The 20,796-nt window shown below is 43.4% G+C and overlaps 1 protein-coding gene across 1 annotated transcript; it reads right to left on the bottom strand.

The window, feature by feature from the left end:
- Positions 1-283: 283 nt before the first annotated feature.
- On the bottom strand, positions 284-7,974 carry LOC110529807 (profilin-2). The gene is made up of 3 exons (XM_036987202.1): positions 7,603-7,974; positions 3,818-4,010; positions 284-2,161 (listed from the first exon to the last, which is right to left on the bottom strand). Exons 1-3 carry the CDS (start codon positions 7,729-7,731, stop codon positions 2,064-2,066), a joined length of 420 nt encoding a protein of 139 aa, XP_036843097.1. The 5' UTR covers positions 7,732-7,974; the 3' UTR covers positions 284-2,063.
- Positions 7,975-20,796: the final 12,822 nt, after the last annotated feature.

The raw sequence follows: 20,796 nt of genomic DNA, 5'->3' as shown, positions 1-20,796 counted from the left end.
CCAGGCGTAAATGTGCCTCATGCCTCTACTAAGGAACACTTCCATGTTTCCTCAACAACTTTCTTTTCCGGGTGGGGTTAACAAAGAGCATCTCAGTTGAACTATTGAGCTCCAGGCTAGGATGGTAAAAAAAAATAATTAAGAAACCTGACCAATTACATACAGCCTTCTGAAAACTGCTGCTCTGGCTCAAAAATCCTTTCCCCCGGAGCAAAGCCGCCCCCCCCCCCCGCCGAAAAGAGGGTACAGTTCAACTGGGGAAAAAAAACAAGTACAAAAGCAATCTGGTTGGAATTTATTTATTTGATCTGTCTGTAAACAAGGTGATAAATTAATTTATGGCATTTCTTGGTTTAGGCATATGAAGTGTTAAAGAGACTATCCCAAGTGTAAGAAAAGAAGTGTCAGGAAAGTCAGCAAATGAAGGTTTTAATTAGTACACACACACACACACACCCCACAAGGCCTGAACATTGGCACTGATGCAAAAAAAAAAAAAAAAAAGTGCCAATGAAATGACTCCTTCCTGGGCAGCTGTTAAAAATCCATCATACAATAGAAATTGATGTTTCAACATTATGGTACAGGATACACAGCTTTGGTATACAAGTTTCCACAAGACAATCAAAAGAGTTTTTATTCCAACCAATCCCGTCTCCCATTTCAATTGTGTAATTTCTACTTTATATATATATTCTTTTTTTTTATTTTTTTTTTTAAAGTTCTTTTCAAATTGGACATTACATTTAAGTACAGAGCTTGAAAAGAAAGTTTGATACCATATCTTAGTTGAACACGAGTACAAGGCCATTTATTCCACAGTCGTTTCTTCACACAGCATGGGTTTAGAAATGCAGTAATTCATTTCTTTAATAAAAAATCTGAAGTTGTCAAATTATGACCGCTCGATTTCATCCACCGCAAACCCTCCCTCCCTTGTGCCTTCAACAGAAAGATGTGGTTTTACATTAGTGTTGTTTTGCCTTCAGCGGGAAAGATGAGGATAGAAGGCATCCTTCAATGATTTAGAGCAATTGTATATTTACCCAAAGCTGTCACTAAAATTGGTCCTATGAAAATGTCAAACTGGATGTATCTACTGTCCAAAATGGCAGCCTTTAAAAAATAAAACAAATAAAGGAAATGCATTACAGGAGCTGGCAAACAGTTTTAAGTGTCTACGCCATTGTAACGATGGAATGTCCATAATGGGGTTCATGTAGTCATGAAGAGGACATGGAAGAGATTCTGCCTGCATCCACCATGTCGGTTTTGCCTTCTGACTCAATCAATACCAGAACTGATAAGCCTGCCATGACTGCATTGAAGCACAACCCCCCCCCAATCCGGTAGAGTAGTGTGGCTCAGAGAGGGAGATACAGGGGACTTTAGGGTGTAGTGATTGGTTAATGGAGTGTTCCTCCCGTGTACTGATGTAGTGTCACCTATGGACAAACAGGAAGAGGGGGAAGGAGCTACAGATATTTGGCAGGAGTTACAGGGAGGGGACAGAGGGAACAACAGTATTTCAGTAGCCTCAAAGATATGCATGCGCCCCCCCCAAAAAAAATAAACATGCTCTAGAAAAGGAAGACAATGAGCTTGGTTACAGCTCAAGTGCTCCAAAGGCATCGGCTGCTCAAGAGAACTTCCGGGGCACCATCACACGAAATCTCAGTTCATCAATTTTAGGTTTCCTTCACTTTATTCGTCCCCCCCCCCCCCCCCACTGAGCATTGGCCAGAATGGTGCAAGGGTGTTTTTTTTTACGGTTTTTTTTTTTAACAAGTATAGATTTGTCACAATGTCCTGTTAACAACATGCTCATTTTTTTTTTTTTTTAACTATGGTGCAACAGTGCTAGAATGGGATTGAGTACACAGTGTGAATGCATCAAGATGACTGGGAAAGAACAAGAGAAAAGGGGAATCAAACCCCCCCCACCCCAAAAAAAGGGGGGGGGACGACAAAAGGAGGGTCTGGGGAGAAAAGTAAGCAACTACCAACTAGAACTGGAAGTGTGTGTTATGGGTGAGCTGCTAGGTGGCTGGGCCGATGCTCCTTTAGTATCCAGACTTCCTCAGGTACTCGGCCATTGTATACGCTTTCTTGTTGAGCTGTCCTCCATGGACACCTTCCTTTCCCATGACTAAAACCAACGCTGAAGTACACAGAGGGGGGAGACAAGAGCAGAAATTAACAGATGTGTTAAGGGGGGGGGGGACTACATTGTTGATGTCAGGGTCTTGACCACGTGATCCTGTACTGCTACTAACCCTTCCAGGACATTTTAAATAGGACTGCTTGAAAATAACGACTTTCCCCTCAACTACAACACTAAGGCTAAGTCGAGACTAGAACCCCGAATCACTGAAATATTTAGCCATTACACATTATTCAAGCCAACTCCATGGACCCCTTCTTTGCCCATTATAAGATCCAAGACTGAAAAAAAAAAAAAATAGGAACATTTAGAGAATGTGAAGATGGAAGATCGTTAAATTCTTTATTTTTTTTATATATTTTTTTTTTAAGGTTCAAGAAAAGTCCAATTAAAAGAAGCAGGTGGTTATAGTATGAAGGAAGACAGGAAGAGGCTCCCACCCATAGCCAATATGCCAAGCATTCACTTTATTAAAAGCTTCTGGCCTTGGACGGGGGGGGGGGGGGGGGGGGGGAAGAAAAACGTGGTCACTAAAATGATGCAATATAGCGCTGACGATTCCAAACAAGTCCATTAGCCTACTTTACTGTACGCTCACATTAACCTTCCTACTCTTCTGAACTAATAAGTGGAATGTCTGAATCATTCCCTTATGTTAACAACGTCCATAAATGGTGTCTTTACCCATTTGGAAGCCTTGACATTAACTGCAGTAAGCAACGACCACAAAATGGCTCACTTTCTAAACCGAGGAAGAGTATTATAAAAACTAAATGGGGGGGTTGGGGGGGCAGCAATGACGAATTTTGTAAATTAGACAGAAAATGCCCTGGTCTAAAGCCATTCCTTTATCCTCTACATGGCACGCCAGAACCGAGTCTACATGGCACGCCAGAACCGAGTCTACATGGCACGCCAGAACCGAGTCTACATGGCACGCCAGCAGTAAGGAGGAATGAGAAAGGGAATGCTTTAACTCACTACCACCTATATTAACGCAATACAGCATGCTTGCAGTACCTCAATATATATATATATGAACAGAAGCAAATTCCTTCAGTACCACTATCTGAAGAGGACTAGGCTTACCATGTGATTGGGGGGGGGGGGTGGGGGGACTTGATGTGAGGAGAAAGGTGCGTCAATTAGAGGGATAAGGGAGTCTTATCAGGAGAAAGACCGAAACCAAAAGAGAAAGGTTGCCCAGCGACAGAAAACCTCCCACCTGTGCATTTCGTGACGGGGGAGTTATGGACTTAATCCTGCTAGGGGGCGTGGGAGAATAGAGACTGGGAAAAGGCCCAACTCACAGGCATATTTTTTTTCAAATGACCATCTCGCCTTCAAAATTGGGCAGATCAACATGGAATTGGTGGATAATTTGACTGGCTAGCAGTTAAATCAGTGTGCTCGAATCAGATCTGATACAAAACTAACACTTATTTGACATTTCTACTTGATTGGCTTTCTTGACCTGGAAATTTTTTTTTTTTTTAAAGACTTGAAATTGAACTTTTCCCATCTAAATTTAACCATCCCTGGACAAGTTAAAAACCATTATACTGCATGAACCTTAAGTGAATACCAGTATATTGTACATGCACAACAAACTACAGCGTTTAATGTTTGAGTGAGCAGTGGGATGGACACTACCTTTGCCGGCTTTGCCTATGGAAACGTTATATGTGGGCTCTCCTCCTTGACTCTTTGTCCTGATGTCCATTGTCCAGTCCCCGTCGGCGTGGAGGCTGTCTCTGATGACGGAGCATTTCTTTTGGCCTAGGGTCAGCCCACCGCAGAAGAAGGCTTCTCGGTCCTTTCCTACGATGATGTCGATTTCTTCAACCTACGGATGGATGACCATGAAAAGTTTGAAAGCCATTCATTTTTCAATAAAAAAATAATATTCATTATTCCACTACCAATAAGATGGAGGGCCAATGTTACAGCCTTATTTTCTGCAAATACTAAAATAGCAGGACTCTCCAGCTAAATAAAAATACGCAAAGTTCCTGAGAGCATTTATTTGGCAGTCAAATGCAGTCTGACTTTGGAAATACATTAGGAAATGTTTGGAGTCGCTGTTGTCCAGTTCATTTCATAAGTATTTCAGGTCACATTTATCCTACCAGGCACAAATAAACAGGCCAAATGATTTGTTCAGGGCACATTGTGCTAGAGATTGATACAGCGTAACCATCTCACTCAGCTCTGATAGGACAGTGTCCAAATTCCTCATGGCAGTTCGTTGAATATTTATGCACTCTCAGTAGACCATACCTTGGCACAGCTAGTAAGTAGCTCTAGCTGGAAAAAGACCAGTTAGATTTCAACGCTAATACAGTACTAAGGGAAAGGGGGATACCTAGTCAACAATGCATTCAACAACTTAAGTGTGTCTTCCGCATTTAACCCAACACACAACGTCCTCTCTGAATCAGAGAGGTGTGGGGGGGCTGCCATAATCGACATCCACGTCTTCGGGGGTTGAGGAACAGTCGGTTAACTACAATGCTCATGGGTAGAATGGCAGATTTTTACTGTCAGCTCAGGGATTCAACACAGCAACCTTTCGGTTACTGGCGCCAACACTCCTGCCTGCCAGGCTACCTACCTACCAACTAACTGTTAATACTATACCACCCCTTAGTTTTGTATAGAGGTCTGCCGATTAATTAGGGCCGATTCCAAGTTCTCATAACAATCGCAAATCGGTATTTTTGGGCGCCGATTTGCTTATTTTTTTTTACACCTTTATTTAACTAGGCAAGTCAGTTAAGAACAAATGCTTATCTTCAATGACAGCCTAGGAACAGTGGGTTAACTGCCTTGTTCAAGGGCAGAACGACAGATTTTCACCGTGTCAGCTCGGGGGATCCAATCTTCGAAACGTACAGTTAACTAGTCCAACGCAATAACGACCTGCCTCTTTCTTGTTGCACTCCACAATGAGGCTGCCTGTTATGCAAATGCAGTAAACCAAGGTAAAAGTCACTAGCTGGCATTAAACTTATCTTATAAAAAGTGATCAATCAAAATCACTAGTTAACTACACATGGTTGATGATATTACTAGATATTATCTAGCGTGTCCTGCGTTGCATATAATCTGACTGAGCATACAAGTATCTAAGTATCTGACTGAGCGGAGGTAGGCAGAAGCAGGCGCGTAAACATTAATTCAAACAGCACTTTTGTGCATTTTGCCAGCAGCTCTTCGTTGTGCGTCAAGCATTGCGCTGTTTATGACTTCAAGCCTATCAACTCCCGAGATGAGGCTCGTATAACCAAAGAGAAATGGCTAGCTGGTTAGCACGCGCTAATTGTCGGTGTGTTGCTGGTTCGAGCCCAGGGAGGAGCGAGGAGAGGGACGAAAACTATACTGTTACACTGGCAATACTAAAGTACCTATAAGAACATCCAATAGTCAAAGGTTAATGAAATACATATGATAGAGGGAAATAGCCCTATAATTAACTACAACCTAAAACTTCTTACCTGGGAATATTGAAGACTCATGTTAAAAGGAACCACCAGCTTTCATATGTTCTCATGTTCTGAGCAAGGAACTGAAACGTTATCTTTCTTACATGGCACATATTTTACATGGCACATATTGCACTTTTACTTTCTTCTCCAACACTTTGTTTTTGCATTATTTAAACCAAATTGAACATGTTTCATTATTTACTTGAGGCTAAATTGATTTTATTGATGTATTATATTATATTAAGTTAAAATAAATGTTCATTCAGTATTGTTGTAATTGTCATTATTACAAATAAATAAAAAAATCGTCCGATTAAATCGGTATCGGCTTTTATGGTCCTCCAATAATAGGTATCAAAAAATCATAATCGGTCGACCTCTGGATTTGTGTTTTGATAAATCCAATTTTAGGATATTAGACTAGTCCTAGCTGGCCTCCTCCTGTAAGTCAGTCTAAAACACTATAGTTTTTTTATTTTTTATTTATTCAACTAGGCAAGTGAGTTAAGAACAAATTCTTATTTACAATGACGGCCTTGAGGTTAGCTGAAACCAGAGCAACGCTGTCCACAGAGGCAATATACAGTAGGACAACTTGACTGTTGACAGCTGGCCTACAACCTGTAACATTTGACCATAAGACTAACAGAGCAAGTGCCAACTCGTTCATTTCACATCCATGAGAATGTGCCCAGGGTACCAAACAGCTAATGATTAACTGTCTAGCCATAGCTTAGCAAAGCGGCTAACTAGAATAGTGACAAGGAAGCAGCTCACTGAAAATGAACCCCCATTAACACACGGATATCGATACAGGACCCGCACGGATATCGATACAGGACCCGCAATTTCAATTGTAGTGTGGTATCATACATCCTGCCGCAGTCCCATCCTAGCTAGAAAGATAGTCAACGTTTGGTAGCTAAAAAACATGTTTTATCAATCTAGCATGTATCCAACTACGAGCCTGACGGAAACTACATAAGAAATGCCCTGCCGCGCGAGCGAATTTAAACGCTGCAATCTGGAAATTGACAACACAAGCAATCTTTGCTAAATAGTTCATTTCCATGCTTGCTAACTAACAAAATGGAGGGTTAATGAATGACCAAGAGTGATGCACTACGTTAACTTAATAAACGTCCAAACTAATTGTATGGTAGATTATTGTACAACGACCAATGTGCTTCGAGATGGTGCATATACATTTAAGTTTCCATACGATTACTTGTGTAGACTGGAAGGGTACAAATGAATGAAAGCAGGCGCCATCTTGGGAAATTAAAAGGGGCGGCAGCATTGCAGCGAAGGCCCTGATTCACAAACGCATTTACGAACTCCACGGAGTCCACAATGGTACATTTAACTGTGCATGAAGCGCAATGATCCGCCAACGTTGCCTAATTATATTGGAATCTGGATAACCTGAGATATTGTGCCATTTTTCGCCGCTGCTCCTCCCAAAGCCCGCATTGCCGGCTAAATATAACAGGAAACTGGTTTCAATTTATCATTTGTGGTAACAAGTTTCTAAACGCACGCTTTTAACGCTTAAAAATGTGGGGAGTTACCTTGCTAACAGAAGCCAAAAATAGCCTGGCTAATGTGTTGATATCTAGTTTAAAAAAATGTCAGTCGGCTGGTTAAAGTTAAGTTAGTTTGCTAGATCACAACTCATTTAAAAATGTAGTTTGTGGTCCTAAACCTATTCACGAAATATTTAAAATAACCATGTGAAAAGTCTAATAGCTGTACCGAAGAACACCGGATACCATGTGTTAGTGAACTCACTAGCTAACACACATGCTGCCTGTCTGCCTTATCGTTCCGTCTGGGGCTTTCCCTCTTATAGGCAGGGCCCCAACACCCATATTTAAACAACAGACTAAAATACCAGCATTTACCGGGTTCGTAGATTAGTCTTAATTATTATTATTAAAATGTCCTTACCGTTATGTTAACAAATGTACCACCGGGAAACGATGCCCAGACATATTTGGAGTCCGTGTAACCAACAATGGCGGAGTCCTGGCAGCTGCCATCGGCCATCAGGTTATCCACGTAGCCTTGCCAGGACATACTTGCGTATTAGTTCAAATGTGGAAATATATATAGATTTTTTTTTAAATATATATATGTGACAGGTACTCTAGAGCAACAGTGCCGGTTCTATAAGCTGTATTTTCTTTCGGTGATTTTGAAGTCTCCAACAATTCCCCGGCTCCGTCTCGTCCCGGCTGTCTTCTGGGTTTGGACAGAAGAAGAGAAGCCACACAGCCAACGGGTTGCGCTTGGGTGTAGTCCTTAAATAAATCACTCCGCACAGTCGTTGTTAGGCTGAACTTTATTGCAAATCGTCGGTTGTCGCGGATGAATAAAATAACTGTTCCTAAGAATGAAATGTACGGTGTGGTATCTATTTTACTAACTTGTCAATAGGCTGCTAATTATTATCGTTTGCATGTCGATTTTATGTGGTATTTTACACAAGCAGTATGCTCCTTCTGACTAGTGACAGATTACATTTTTCATATGACATGCATACATAGTCCTTCTTTTCCCGCCACGATGTCCTTTATGAATCCAAGTATGTCATTGGAATTTCTTTTCAATTGATGGCATATATCATCATCAATGATCATCGTCAGATTCTTGTGAGATAATTTGTCAGATATGTATGATTGAAAGCGTGCAATAGTGACATTTAACTGTCCATTTTTTTTGTATTAGACAGTTAGTCAGTCTACAATTAGTCAGTTAAGTCAGTTTGCAATGTTACTTATTTTACAACAAACAAGTCTGAGAACCCAAACTAGCCTATTTAGCTCCACTTTATTAGAAAATAGAGGTCTCCATATTTGGAGACAATGCATGTGATTGAACGAGCATAAGTTCTTGTGGCAGGTCAGACCAGTGTGACGCCTATTACAATCAATGTGTCGTACAAAATAAAGACACCCGTTGGTTACATATTAACTTACTCAGGGTGTAACATATTGGAGTAGATGTTTGTTCAGTTTGTTAATCGCCATCTGCATGGGTACAGCATGATACAATAGATCTTTGGCATTTTCTCAGAAGCTGTATGTCGCATATAACCCAACAAAAAGTGGTAAACAGAGCAACCTCTTTCTAGCCAGGTCGCAGATCTTTGTTCTATCATGTCAACTCGTTGTCTCTCGTTGTCATGGCAAATTGATGATAGCACAAACACATCTGGGACCACCCTTTCCACATGTTCTCATCAACTTGTTCTTACAAAAAGAACACCATCTGAGTGTAGGCATCATTTCATTTCCCCAGAGAGGCAGAATGTGACCATTGTCTCTGATATTTTTTATATATTTTTTATTCCTAGGATGATTCATTCATCCCTTGGCCCTCTCTCTCTCTTTTGGCTGAGTTATAACCCATGACTCTACCCCTTGCGCAATTCATCCAATCCAAACACTTTGCACCCTGAGAATTTGCATGATATTGCCCTGTTGGGACTATTTTCTTCAGAGGTGTGGTTTGTTTTGCTGAGTTCAAAGTTCATGCACTTGTCACAGATTGATACAAAGGTTCTAAGTAATATGTTCAGGCAGGGAAGGCCAAAAAACAAGTGGAGACGCTCCACTGAGTAAAGCTAGGGGTCTCCTTGCTAGAGGCAAACGCCTTCTCACAGAAGAGACAGAAGGTGGAGAGCCATGGTGGAAGCCTGATGCTCCCAAGGGGCCAAGAGGTTTAAGTAAGCGTTCCTCATCAAACCAGAATCTGTTATATAAATACGCACAACTTCCTTCTCTTACTTCCTTATTGAAATAACCATAGTTACTGTGTGTGAAAGTCTCTGTTTTTCTAGACAGGTGCAGAGGAACATAACAATATAGCATTAGTTTCTTTCCACCTAGGTAGAATAACTTAGTCCAGAATACGTGGAGTTTCACCTTGCCTTAACTGTGTGTTGTCAAATAGCCAACCCCAAATCCTAACCTTCTCCTAACCTGCCGAGTTAATCATCCTAACCTTCTGCATAAATTCTCGTAACCTGCTACAAAAAATTAACTTCTGGTCGTAGCTATGCTCCCTCTAGTCAGAACCTCCAATCAGCTGACCACGCCCATATCCATTCTATGTCGTTGGTTTCCAGGCCAACCCTTGTTGGGTGGCGGTAGTTTGACCAACCAACTGAGTGAGTCACTCAGCCAACGAGTCATGGACAGAAAGCTGACCTGTTTTTTTTTTTTTTTTTTTACTGAGGAAATTACTCAGCAATAGTAAACGGCTGGCAAGGCAACCCTGATATGGTCACTCACTAATATGTCATAGCACCCTTACAATAGTCCTATTGTATAATCCAGGGATGGGCAGGGATGGGCAGGGATGGGATGGGCAACTAGCCCGCACCCCCCTTTAAAAAAAAAAGAAGGAAGAAAAGGGCCCGCGAATTATTGACTCATAAAATAAAAATGAAAGTCAGTCAGAGTCTCAACAGTTGAGAGTTAGAATAGTAGAAAACACCAGGTGCCATTTTGAAATTAGTTTGTGAATCAGTAGTTTTCCTCTTGTTATGTCAGTCACTGGCAGTCACTCAATTAGCGCATATCAGGTAAGATTTTTAAGATTGGTAAATTAGTCTAGCCAGCTACAGTATCTAAACTTGTATTAATCATGGTAAAATTACAAACCGGGGTGGCTCCCATTTATTTTATAGTCACTTTAACTCAGATATCATATTCAAAACTGCAAACATTTCTCTCCACCCTATGGCAAAATGAGTAATATTGCAGGAGATTAGCTCTAAAACTGCCAATTTTTCTCTCCACCCCATGGAAAAATTTGTGTAATTGCACGGAATTAGTTGTAGAACTGCAAAATCTTCTCTACGCTCCATGGCAAAATGTGTAGTATTGCAGCTAGCTTGCTTTAAAACTGCAATATTTTCTCTACACACCATTGCAAAATGTGTAGAATTGCAGGAAATTAACCCGAAACTTAAAATGTTTTCTCTGCACTGTCAAGAAAAGGGGCATTAAAATGCGGGTCCCCCCGGGCGGGCCCCCCCAACAAAATGTCCCCCCGGGCGGGCCCCCCAACAAAGTGTCCCCCCGGGCGGGCCCCCCCAACAAAATGTCCCCCCGGGCGGGCCCCCCCAACAAAATGTCCCCCCGGGCGGGCCCCCCAACAAAATGTCACTTTAGGGTGGGCCCAACAAAATGTCACTTTAGGGTGGGCTCCCCCAACAAAATGTCACTTTGGGCCCCCCCAACAAAATGTCACTTTAGGGTCAACAAAATGTCACTTTAGGGTGGGCCCCCCCAACAAAATGTCACTTTAGGGCGGGCCCCCCCAACAAAATGTCACTTTAGGGCGGGCCCCCCCCAACAAAATGTCACTTAGGGCTCCAAAAGGCTAGGGCCAGCTATGACTGCATGTGTGGGTACGGATGTGGGTACGCAGATCTGCGAGCAACTGCGGCCCCTCATGATGAGTTCAGATTTTTCATCCCTGGTAATATAGTCACAGGCAGAAATATTATTCTGCTCCTGTTACAGCTTCTCGGCTCTGGAAGCTCATTGGCTCTGTCATTCACCAGTGTTCACTAATAACCTGAACATCAACCCACTACTAATAACCTGAGCATCAACCCACTACTAATAACCTGAGCATCAACCCACTACTAATAACCTGAGCATCAACCCACTACTAATAACCTGAGCATCAACCCACTACTAATAACCTGAGCATCAACCCACTACTAATAACCTGAGTATCAACCCACTACCAATAACCTGAGTATCAACCCACTACTAATAACCTGAGCATCAACCCACTACCAATAACCTGAGTATCAACCCACTACCAATAACCTGAGCATCAACCCACTACTAATAACCTGAGCATCAACCCACTACTAATAACCTGAGCATCAACCCACTACTAATAACCTGAGTATCAATCCACTACTCTGTCATGTATGGATGGACCTACCCTGACTCTACACCACACCAAGACAGGACCAAATATACAGACTGATATATGAGACTAGAGGAACAACAGTGATATATGGGACAGGAACAACAGTGATATATGGGACAGGAACAACAGTGATATATGGGACAGGAACAACAGTGATATATGGGACAGGAACAACAGTGATATATGGGACAGGAACAACAGTGATATATGGGACAGGAACAACAGTGATATATGGGACAGGAACAACAGTGATATATGGGACAGGAACAACAGTGATATATGGGACAGGAACAACAGTGATATATGGGACAGGAACAACAGTGATATATGGGACAGGAACAACAGTGATATATGGGACAGGAACAACAGTGATATATGGGACAGGAACAACAGTGATATATGGGACAGGAACAACAGTGATATATGGGACAGGAACAACAGTGATTTGTTCCCTAACGATGAACCAGAGAGAGATAAAGATGACTAGAAATCTTAACCCTTCCAAAACCCCCTGCTGTCATTCAACAATGTGGGGTCCGTAAAATCTTTGTCTGATTTGGGTAATCCCTATAATCTGGGAGGTTTTTGTATTTCCCATCTGTGTGAATAGTTGGGGAGAGTATCTCCATTACAAACTAATTAGATTGCCCCATAATTAGTTTGTTCACTCATTATTTTGAGTGGCATGTCCCCCTTCCCCGAAACAAATTAGGAGATTGCAATCATGTTATTGGGTGGTGGTAACATGTCATTTAATGAAACCAACTGAAACTGGTGAAATTAAATCATTGAGGTGGGATTTATTTTGCTGTCTTCGTACACCGCGTGTAAAAAACATTAAGGACACCTGCTCTTTCCATGACATAGACTGACCAGGTGAATCCAGGTGAAAGATATGATCCCTTATTGATGTGATTTGTTTAAATCCACTTTGATCAGTGTAGATGAAGGTTGAGGAGACAGGTTAAAGAAGGATTTTTAAGCCTTGAGATAATTGAGACATGGATTGTGTATGTGTGCCATTCAGAGGGTGTTGTGAAACCCAGTGAGCACGACATTTTGAAAAAAGGTGTATTCAACCTTTTTAACATCTTACGCTCATAGGTCACACAGAGCACTAATGGATTATGGGGAAGTGTGTACACTCTGAATGTAGAGAGATGTGATTTTGATATATCACTAACACAGGAGTTTGGTGGCACCTTAATTGGGGAGGACGGGCTTGTGGTAATGACTGGAGCGGATTCAGTGGAATGGATTCAAATACATCAAACACATTGGTTTCCAGGTGTTTGATGCCATTCCATGGACACCATTCCAGACATTATTATGAGCCGCACTCCCCTCAGTGGCCTCCACCGATCAGTAAACAGTTTCACGTTCTATTCTATTCTACAAACCCCAAGAGATTAAAAGCTCAGAATGACTCATTTTCCATGTTTTCTCCTTTCTGCCGTCATAAACACGTCTTTCTTTATCCACATTTCAAGGAGACATTAATAAATGAAGGAATGTGTCTGTCCAACCCTTCCACACAGTAATCTCAGGGCACTTTAACTGGGGAGAACAGGCTCATAGTAATGTCTGGATCAGAATAAATGGAATGGTCTCAAACGCGTCAAACACGAATGGTCTCAAACACACAGTTACCATGTGGTTGAGGCCATTCCGTTACCTCAGGGTTTCCCAAACTCGGTCCTCGGGACCCCGAGGGGTGCATGTTTTTTTGGTTTGTTTTGCCCCCTAACACTACACAGCTGATTCAAATAATCAACTCATCATCAATGTTTGATTATTTTAATCAGCTGTGTAGTGTTAGGGGCAAAAATCCAAAACGTGCACCCCTTTGGGTTCCAGAGGACTGAGTTTGGGAAACGCCGCGATTAACTCCATTCCATGCCACACTATTCCATTCCATGCCACACTATTCCATTCCATGCCACACTATTCCATTCCATGTCACACTATTCCATTCCTTGCCACACTATTCCATTCCATGCCACACTATTCCATTCCATGCCACACTATTCCATTCCATGCCACACTATTCCATTCCATGTCACACTATTCCATTCCTTGCCACACTATTCCATTCCATGCCACACTATTCCATTCCATGCCACACTATTCCATTCCATGCCACACTATTCCATTCCATGCCACACTATTCCATTCCATGCCACACTATTCCATTCCATGCCACACTATTCCATTCCATGTCACACTATTCCATTCCTTGCCACACTATTCCATTCCATGCCACACTATTCCATTCCATGCCACACTATTCCATTCCATGCCACACTATTCCATTCCATGCCACACTATTTCAATCCATGCCACACTATTCCATTCCATGCCACACTATTCCATTCCATGCCACACTATTCCATTCCATGCCACACTATTCCATTCCATGTCACACTATTCCATTCCATGCCACACTATTCCATTCCATGTCACACTATTCCATTCCATGCCACACTATTCCATTCCATGCCACACTATTCCATTCCATGCCACACTATTCCATTCCATGCCACACTATTCCATTCCATGCCACACTATTCCATTCCATGTCACACTATTCCATTCCATGCCACACTATTCCATTCCATGCCACACTATTCCATTCCATGCCACACTATTCCATTCCATGCCACACTATTCCATTCCATGTCACACTATTCCATTCCATGTCACACTATTCCATTCCATGTCACACTATTCCATTCCATGTCACACTATTCCATTCCATGCCACACTATTCCATTCCATGCCACACTATTCCATTCCATGCCACACTATTCCATTCCATGTCACACTATTCCATTCCATGCCACACTATTCCATTCCATGCCACACTATTCCATTCCATGCCACACTATTCCATTCCATGCCACACTATTCCATTCCATGTCACACTATTCCATTCCATGCCACACTATTCCATTCCATGCCACACTATTCCATTCCATGCCATCCTCCCCTCGCTTCCTTCCTCTGCATCCATTGTTTCACACCCATGAAATGGTGTTTGTATTCAATTTATTTTAGCTGACTTAATTGACGGCACCTCGCCTATCGCAGAACAATGTGATGACTTGGCCTTGAGATAAGGAGGTTGTGGAGTGAATGACTGGAATAGACTGGAAGCTAGAGGAATTTAAAAGGTATTTCTCTTCCCTGTGAGAGGTCTGGAGTGGTGTGAGGCAGGATTTCCAGAGAGCCATCTTTCAAGAGGAATGGTGACGTTAGTCACAGTTGTTTTTTTCCCCTGGAGCTGTTCCAGCCCAGTGCATTAAAAATGGAGGAGGAGCAGGTAGAGAAGACGGGAGGATTGGTGCTTGTTTTCATCCTCAACACTCCTGACCCTCTGTCACGCCCAGTGGAAAATCAATACAACAGCCCACAGCTAATTGTTGATCAATGCGCCAAAGTAAAAGGAAAAATCCTTAGAGATCTTTGTTTTTCAGGAAATCATATTCTCATAACAGGTAGGTCATGTAGACTGTCTCTCCCTAGCTGGCCTGCTGAAAAATACAGCATAGGCCAGTCTACATTTCAAGCTGGTCTATGTTGGTCAAGCTGGTCTGACCAGCATGATCTAGCTGGTTAGACTGGCTGACCAGCTGGTGATGCTGTGGACCAGTTTATGCTGGTTATGCTGGTCCAGAATGGTCTAGCTCAGGGGTTTTCAAACTGGGGTCTGAGCTGTTGGGGGGGGGGGGGGGGTCCACCGAAAAAATGTGAATATCTAATTTTGAAAATATTTTGGGGGGGATTTTTATGAATACCATTAGCTACAAGAGATACCATCATGGATATAATTTTTTAGTATGAAGGAAGTTAGAGGTAGTTTCACGAGCCAATGCTAACTAGCGTTAGCGCAATGACTGGAATCATAATGTGACTTGCAGGCCTGATGTGGCCACTCTATCAGGGAAAAACTAGGCCCTCGAAGTAAGGTCTTGTGATATACAGGTAACTGCCCAAAATAAAGGGAACACGAGTAAATGAGGAATATAAAGTATTTTGAAAGCAGGTGTTCCCATACAGGTGTGGTTCCTGAGATAATTAAGCAATTAATTACCTATTATACTTAGAGTCATCTACATAGTATGTTTCCCGCGCGTGTGTGTGTGTGTGTGTGTGTGTCAGTCAGTGAGTCAGTCACCAAATCTCAACACTTATAGGAGATTCTGGAGCAGCGCCTGAGACAGTGTGTTCCGACTACCATCAGCAAAACACCAAATGATGGTATTTCTGTTGGGAGAGTGGTGTAGCAAGCTGTTTTGACAGCTGGCCGTGGCCCAATGCCCAGTTAAGACATTATGCTGGTGGTTCCTTTATTCTGGCAGTTACCTGTAAGTAATGTAATGTCTTAAATAATGAAGCACCTTGATGCTGGTACACTGGTGACCAACATACACTGGTACACTGGTGACCAACATATACTGGTACACTGGTGACCAACATACACTGGTACACTGGTGACCAACATACACTGGTACACTGGTGACCAACATACACTGGTACACTGGTGACCAACATACACTGGTACACTGGTGACCAACATACACTGGTACACTGGTGACCAACATACACTGGTACACTGGTGACCAACATACACTGGTACACTGGTGACCAACATACACTGGTACACTGGTGACCAACATTCACTGGTACACTGGTGACCAACATACACTGGTACACTGGTGACCAACATACACTGGTACACTGGTGACCAACATACACTGGTACACTGGTGACCAACATATACTGGTACACTGGTGACCAACATACACTGGTACACTGGTGACCAACATATACTGGTACACTGGTGACCAACATATACTGGTACACTGGTGACCAACATACACTGGTACACTGGTGACCAACATATACTGGTACACTGGTGACCAACATATACTGGTACACTAGTGACCATGTTACCATGTGACCACATATGTTGGTCAACACTGCTCAAAACACAGCAAAAGACTGGTGACCAACAAAAACACAGCCAATACTGGTGACCAACAAAATCACAGATAAGACTGGTGACCAACAAAATCACAGACAAGACTGGTGACCAACAAAAACACAGCCAAGACTGGTGACCAACAAAATCACAGACAAGACTGGTGACCAACAGAAACACAGCGAAAGACTGGTGACCAACAAAATCACAGACAAGACTGGTGACCAACAAAAACACAGACAATACTGGTGACCAACAAAAACACAGCTAAGACTGCTGACCAACAAAAACACAGCCAAGACTGGTGACCAACAAAAACACAGCCAAGACTGGTGACCAACAAAAACACAGACAAGACTGGTGACCAGCAAAAACACAGACAAGACCGGTGACCAGCAAAAACACAGACAAGACCGGTGACCAGCAAAAACACAGACAAGACCGGTGACCAACAAAATCACAGACAAAACTGGTGACCAGCAAAAACACAGAAAAGGAGCGTAACCAGCATGACTAGTCTATGCTGGACTATGCCGTTTCTTCCAACAGGGTGTAAGAAGTCTGTATTAATTTGCAGTAAAACATGAATAAAATACCTCAACATGTAAACATTGCTCTCTCTCTCTCTCTCTCTCTCTCTCTCTTTTCTCTCTCTCTCTCTCTCTCCCTCTTCTTTCCACACTATATGACAGAAAAGTGCACTCCCACCTTCTGCATCACCACTCCCACTAATTCCACCAATCCTAACCCTCACACTAATCAAACAGGTCGTGATGAATCAAAAGGAAGTCCAGCCTCACTTGCCAATCAAATGAGTGAAATCCATATTGCGTTACAAATCCCAGCATGTCCAGTAGCGACCCATACAATAAGACAGTGTGTTCATTGGTCACCCATTCGCCCCCACAACCCTCCCACACCCTCCATGGAGAGTGGATCAACACAGCCATTGAGCCAACCTCATGACTGCAACGCATGAGTGTCACACATACACATATACCCACACACACACACACACATGCCCGCATGCATGCACGCAAAACATGCACGCAAAACATACACACACACACACTGGACATGGCTGACCCAAGGCCTTCGGATTCACTTGTGGTATGGTGGGCTCATACTCTGTGTCCCTGCCAGAAGGGGGGGCGTGGGGGGGGGGTATGACAGACCCATGCTGTGCTCCACCACTCACTTCTGCCCATCTGCAGCCATAAACCAGCTCAGAGAACAGCTGCAGCCGACTGTGCCCCTGAGAGTCAGCCTCCCGCCCCTGGAAGGAGCTCACAGAATCTCCCCTTCACACCCCCTCTCCAGGGGCACCCTCCTCCTGCCGAATCCCAGCCACCACGTAACTGATGCTCACTGTCCCTTAACCAGCGGCAAGCCACCAAAAGACCATTAAGTCATGCAGAAAACAACCACTCAGTTACATATCAGTCAGTCTCCACATAATTTAGATGGAGATGGATTAGAGATAGATACACTCATTGGCTTTGTGGTATGTAAGTATGGTAGTAATGTATTATGCACAGTGCAGATGCACATAGTCTTTCAACAAGGAAGGATGGTATTATAATGCACAGTCTGGTATAATAGTCAACTGTTCTGGGGGCTGAATGGAAGTGATTCATCTGAAGGAGAACTGGAGTCCTGTCCTTGGAAAGACACATTTGCATGAGGAGTAATACATTCAGAAGAGTCTTGGGCCTTGGGGATTGGGCCTTGGGGATTGGGCCTTTGGGATTGGACCTTGGGGATTGGACCTTTGGGATTGGGCCTTGAGAACTGGGCATTGGGGATTGGGCCTTGAGAACTGTGCATTGGGGATTGGGCCTTGAGGATTGGGCATTGGGTATTGGGGATTGGGCCTTGGGTATTGGGGATTGGGCCTTGGGTATTGGGCCTTGGGTATTGGGCCTTGAGGATTGGGCATTGGGTATTGGGGATTGGGCCTTGAGTATTGGGCCTTGAGGATTGGGCATTCGGTATTGGAGATTGGGCATTGGGCCTTGGGGATTGGGGATTGGACCTTGGGGATTGGGCCTTGGGCCTTGGGGATTGGGGATTGGGCCTTGGGGATTGGGATTGGGCCTTGGGGATTGGGCCTTGGGTATTGGGGATTGGGCCTTGGGTATTGGGGATTGGGATTGGGCACTGGGCCTTGGGGATGGGGGATTGGGATTGGGCTTTAGGTGATTGGGGCGGCAGGGTAGCCTAGTGGTTAGAGTGGTGGACTAGCAACCGGAAGGTTGCAATTTCAAACCCCCGAGCTTACAAGGTACAAATCTGTCGTTCGGCCCCTGAACAGGCAGTTAACCCACTGTTCCTAGGCCATCATTGAAAATAAGAATTTGTTATTAACTGACTTGCCTAGTTAAATGAAGATAAGATAAAAATAAATAAAATTGGGAACTAAGGCTCTTGTAGATCCTCCTTAGGGTTGGGCCCTGTAGAGCTCTTTGTATAGCTAGGCCATGGATCTTCAGAGTGAATCTTTGAAATTATATATAGGTTCCTATCAGACTGATCCGTGTAAAGGAAAGAATGAATGGAGCCATGAATCATGAGATTTTGAGTGAAAACCTCCTTCCATCAGCAAGGGCATTGAAGATAAAACGTGGCTGGGTCTTTCAGCATGACAATGATCCCAAACACACCGCCCGGGCAACGAAGGAGTGGCTTCGTAAGAAGCATTTCAAGGTCCTGGAGTGGCCTAGCCAGTCTCCAGATCTCAACCCCATAGACAATATTTGGAGGGAGTTGAAAGTCCGTGTTGCCCAGCAACATCCCCAAAACATCACTGCTCTAGAGGAGATCTGCATGGAGGAATGGGCCAAAATACCAGCAACAGTGTGTGAAAACCTTTTGAAGACTTACAGAAAACATTTGACCTCTGTCATTGCCAATAAAGGGTATATAACAAACTATTGAGATAAACTTTTGATAGTGACCAAATACTCATTTTCCACCATAATTTGCAAATAAAGTCATTAAAAATCCTACAATGTGATTTTCTGGATTTCTTTTCTCATTTTGTCTGTCATAGTTGAAGTGTACCTATGATGAAAATTACAGGCCTCTCTCATCTTTTGAAGTGGGAGAACTTGCACAATTGGTGGCTGACTAAATACTTTTTTGCCCCACTGTAAACTTAGCAAAAAAATAAATGTCCTCTCACTGTCAACTGCGTTTATTTTCAGGAAACTTAACATATGTAAATATTTGTGTGAACAAAACAAAATTCAACAACTGAGACAGAAAATGAGCAAGTTCCACAGACATGTGACTAGCAGAAATGGAATAATGTGTCCCTGAACAAAAGGGGGGTCAAAATCAAAAGTAACAGTCAGTATCTGGTGTGGCCACCAGCTGCATTAAGTACTGCAGTGCATCTCCTCCTCATGGACTGCACCAGATTTGCCAGTTCTTGCTTTAAGATGTTACCCCTCTCTTCCACCAAGGCACATGCAAGTTCCCGGACATTTCTGGAGGGAATGGCCCTAGACCTCACCCTCCGATCCAACAGGTCCCAGACATTTCTGAGGGGAATGGCCCTAGCCCTCACCCTCAAATTCCAACAGGTCCCAGACGTGCTCATTGGCATTGAGATCCGGGCTCTTCACTTGCCATGGCAGAACACTGACGTTCATGACTTGCAGGAAATCACGCACAGAACGAGCAGTATGGCTGGTGGCATTGTCATGCTGGAGGGTCATGTCAGGATGAGACTGCAGGAAGGGTACCACATGAGGGAGGAGGATGTCTTCCCTGTAACGCACAGCATTGAGATTGCCAGCAATGACAACAAGCTCAGTCAGATGATGCTGTGACTCACCGCCCCAGACATGACGGACCCTCCACCTCCAAATCGTTCCCTCTCCAGAGTACAGGTCTCGGTGCTCATTCCTTCGACAATAAACGCAAATCCGACCATCACCCCTGGTGAGACAAAACCACGACTCCTCAGTGAAGAGCACTTTCTGCCAGTCCTGTCTGGTCCAGCGATGATGGGTTTGTGCCCATAGGTGACGTTGCTGACAGTGAGGTCTGGTGAGGAGCTGTCTTACAACAGGCCTACAAGCTTTCAGTCCAGCCTCTCTCAGCCTATTGTGGACAGTCTGAGCACTGATGGAGGGATTGTGCGTTCCTGGTGTAACTCGGGCAGTTGTTGTTGCCATCCTGGACCTGTCCCG

This window comes from Oncorhynchus mykiss, chromosome 1, assembly GCF_013265735.2.
Source record: "Oncorhynchus mykiss isolate Arlee chromosome 1, USDA_OmykA_1.1, whole genome shotgun sequence".
In the NCBI taxonomy this organism is placed as follows: Eukaryota; Metazoa; Chordata; class Actinopteri; order Salmoniformes; family Salmonidae; genus Oncorhynchus; species Oncorhynchus mykiss.
This window is presented reverse-complemented; position numbering and strand designations above follow the sequence as displayed.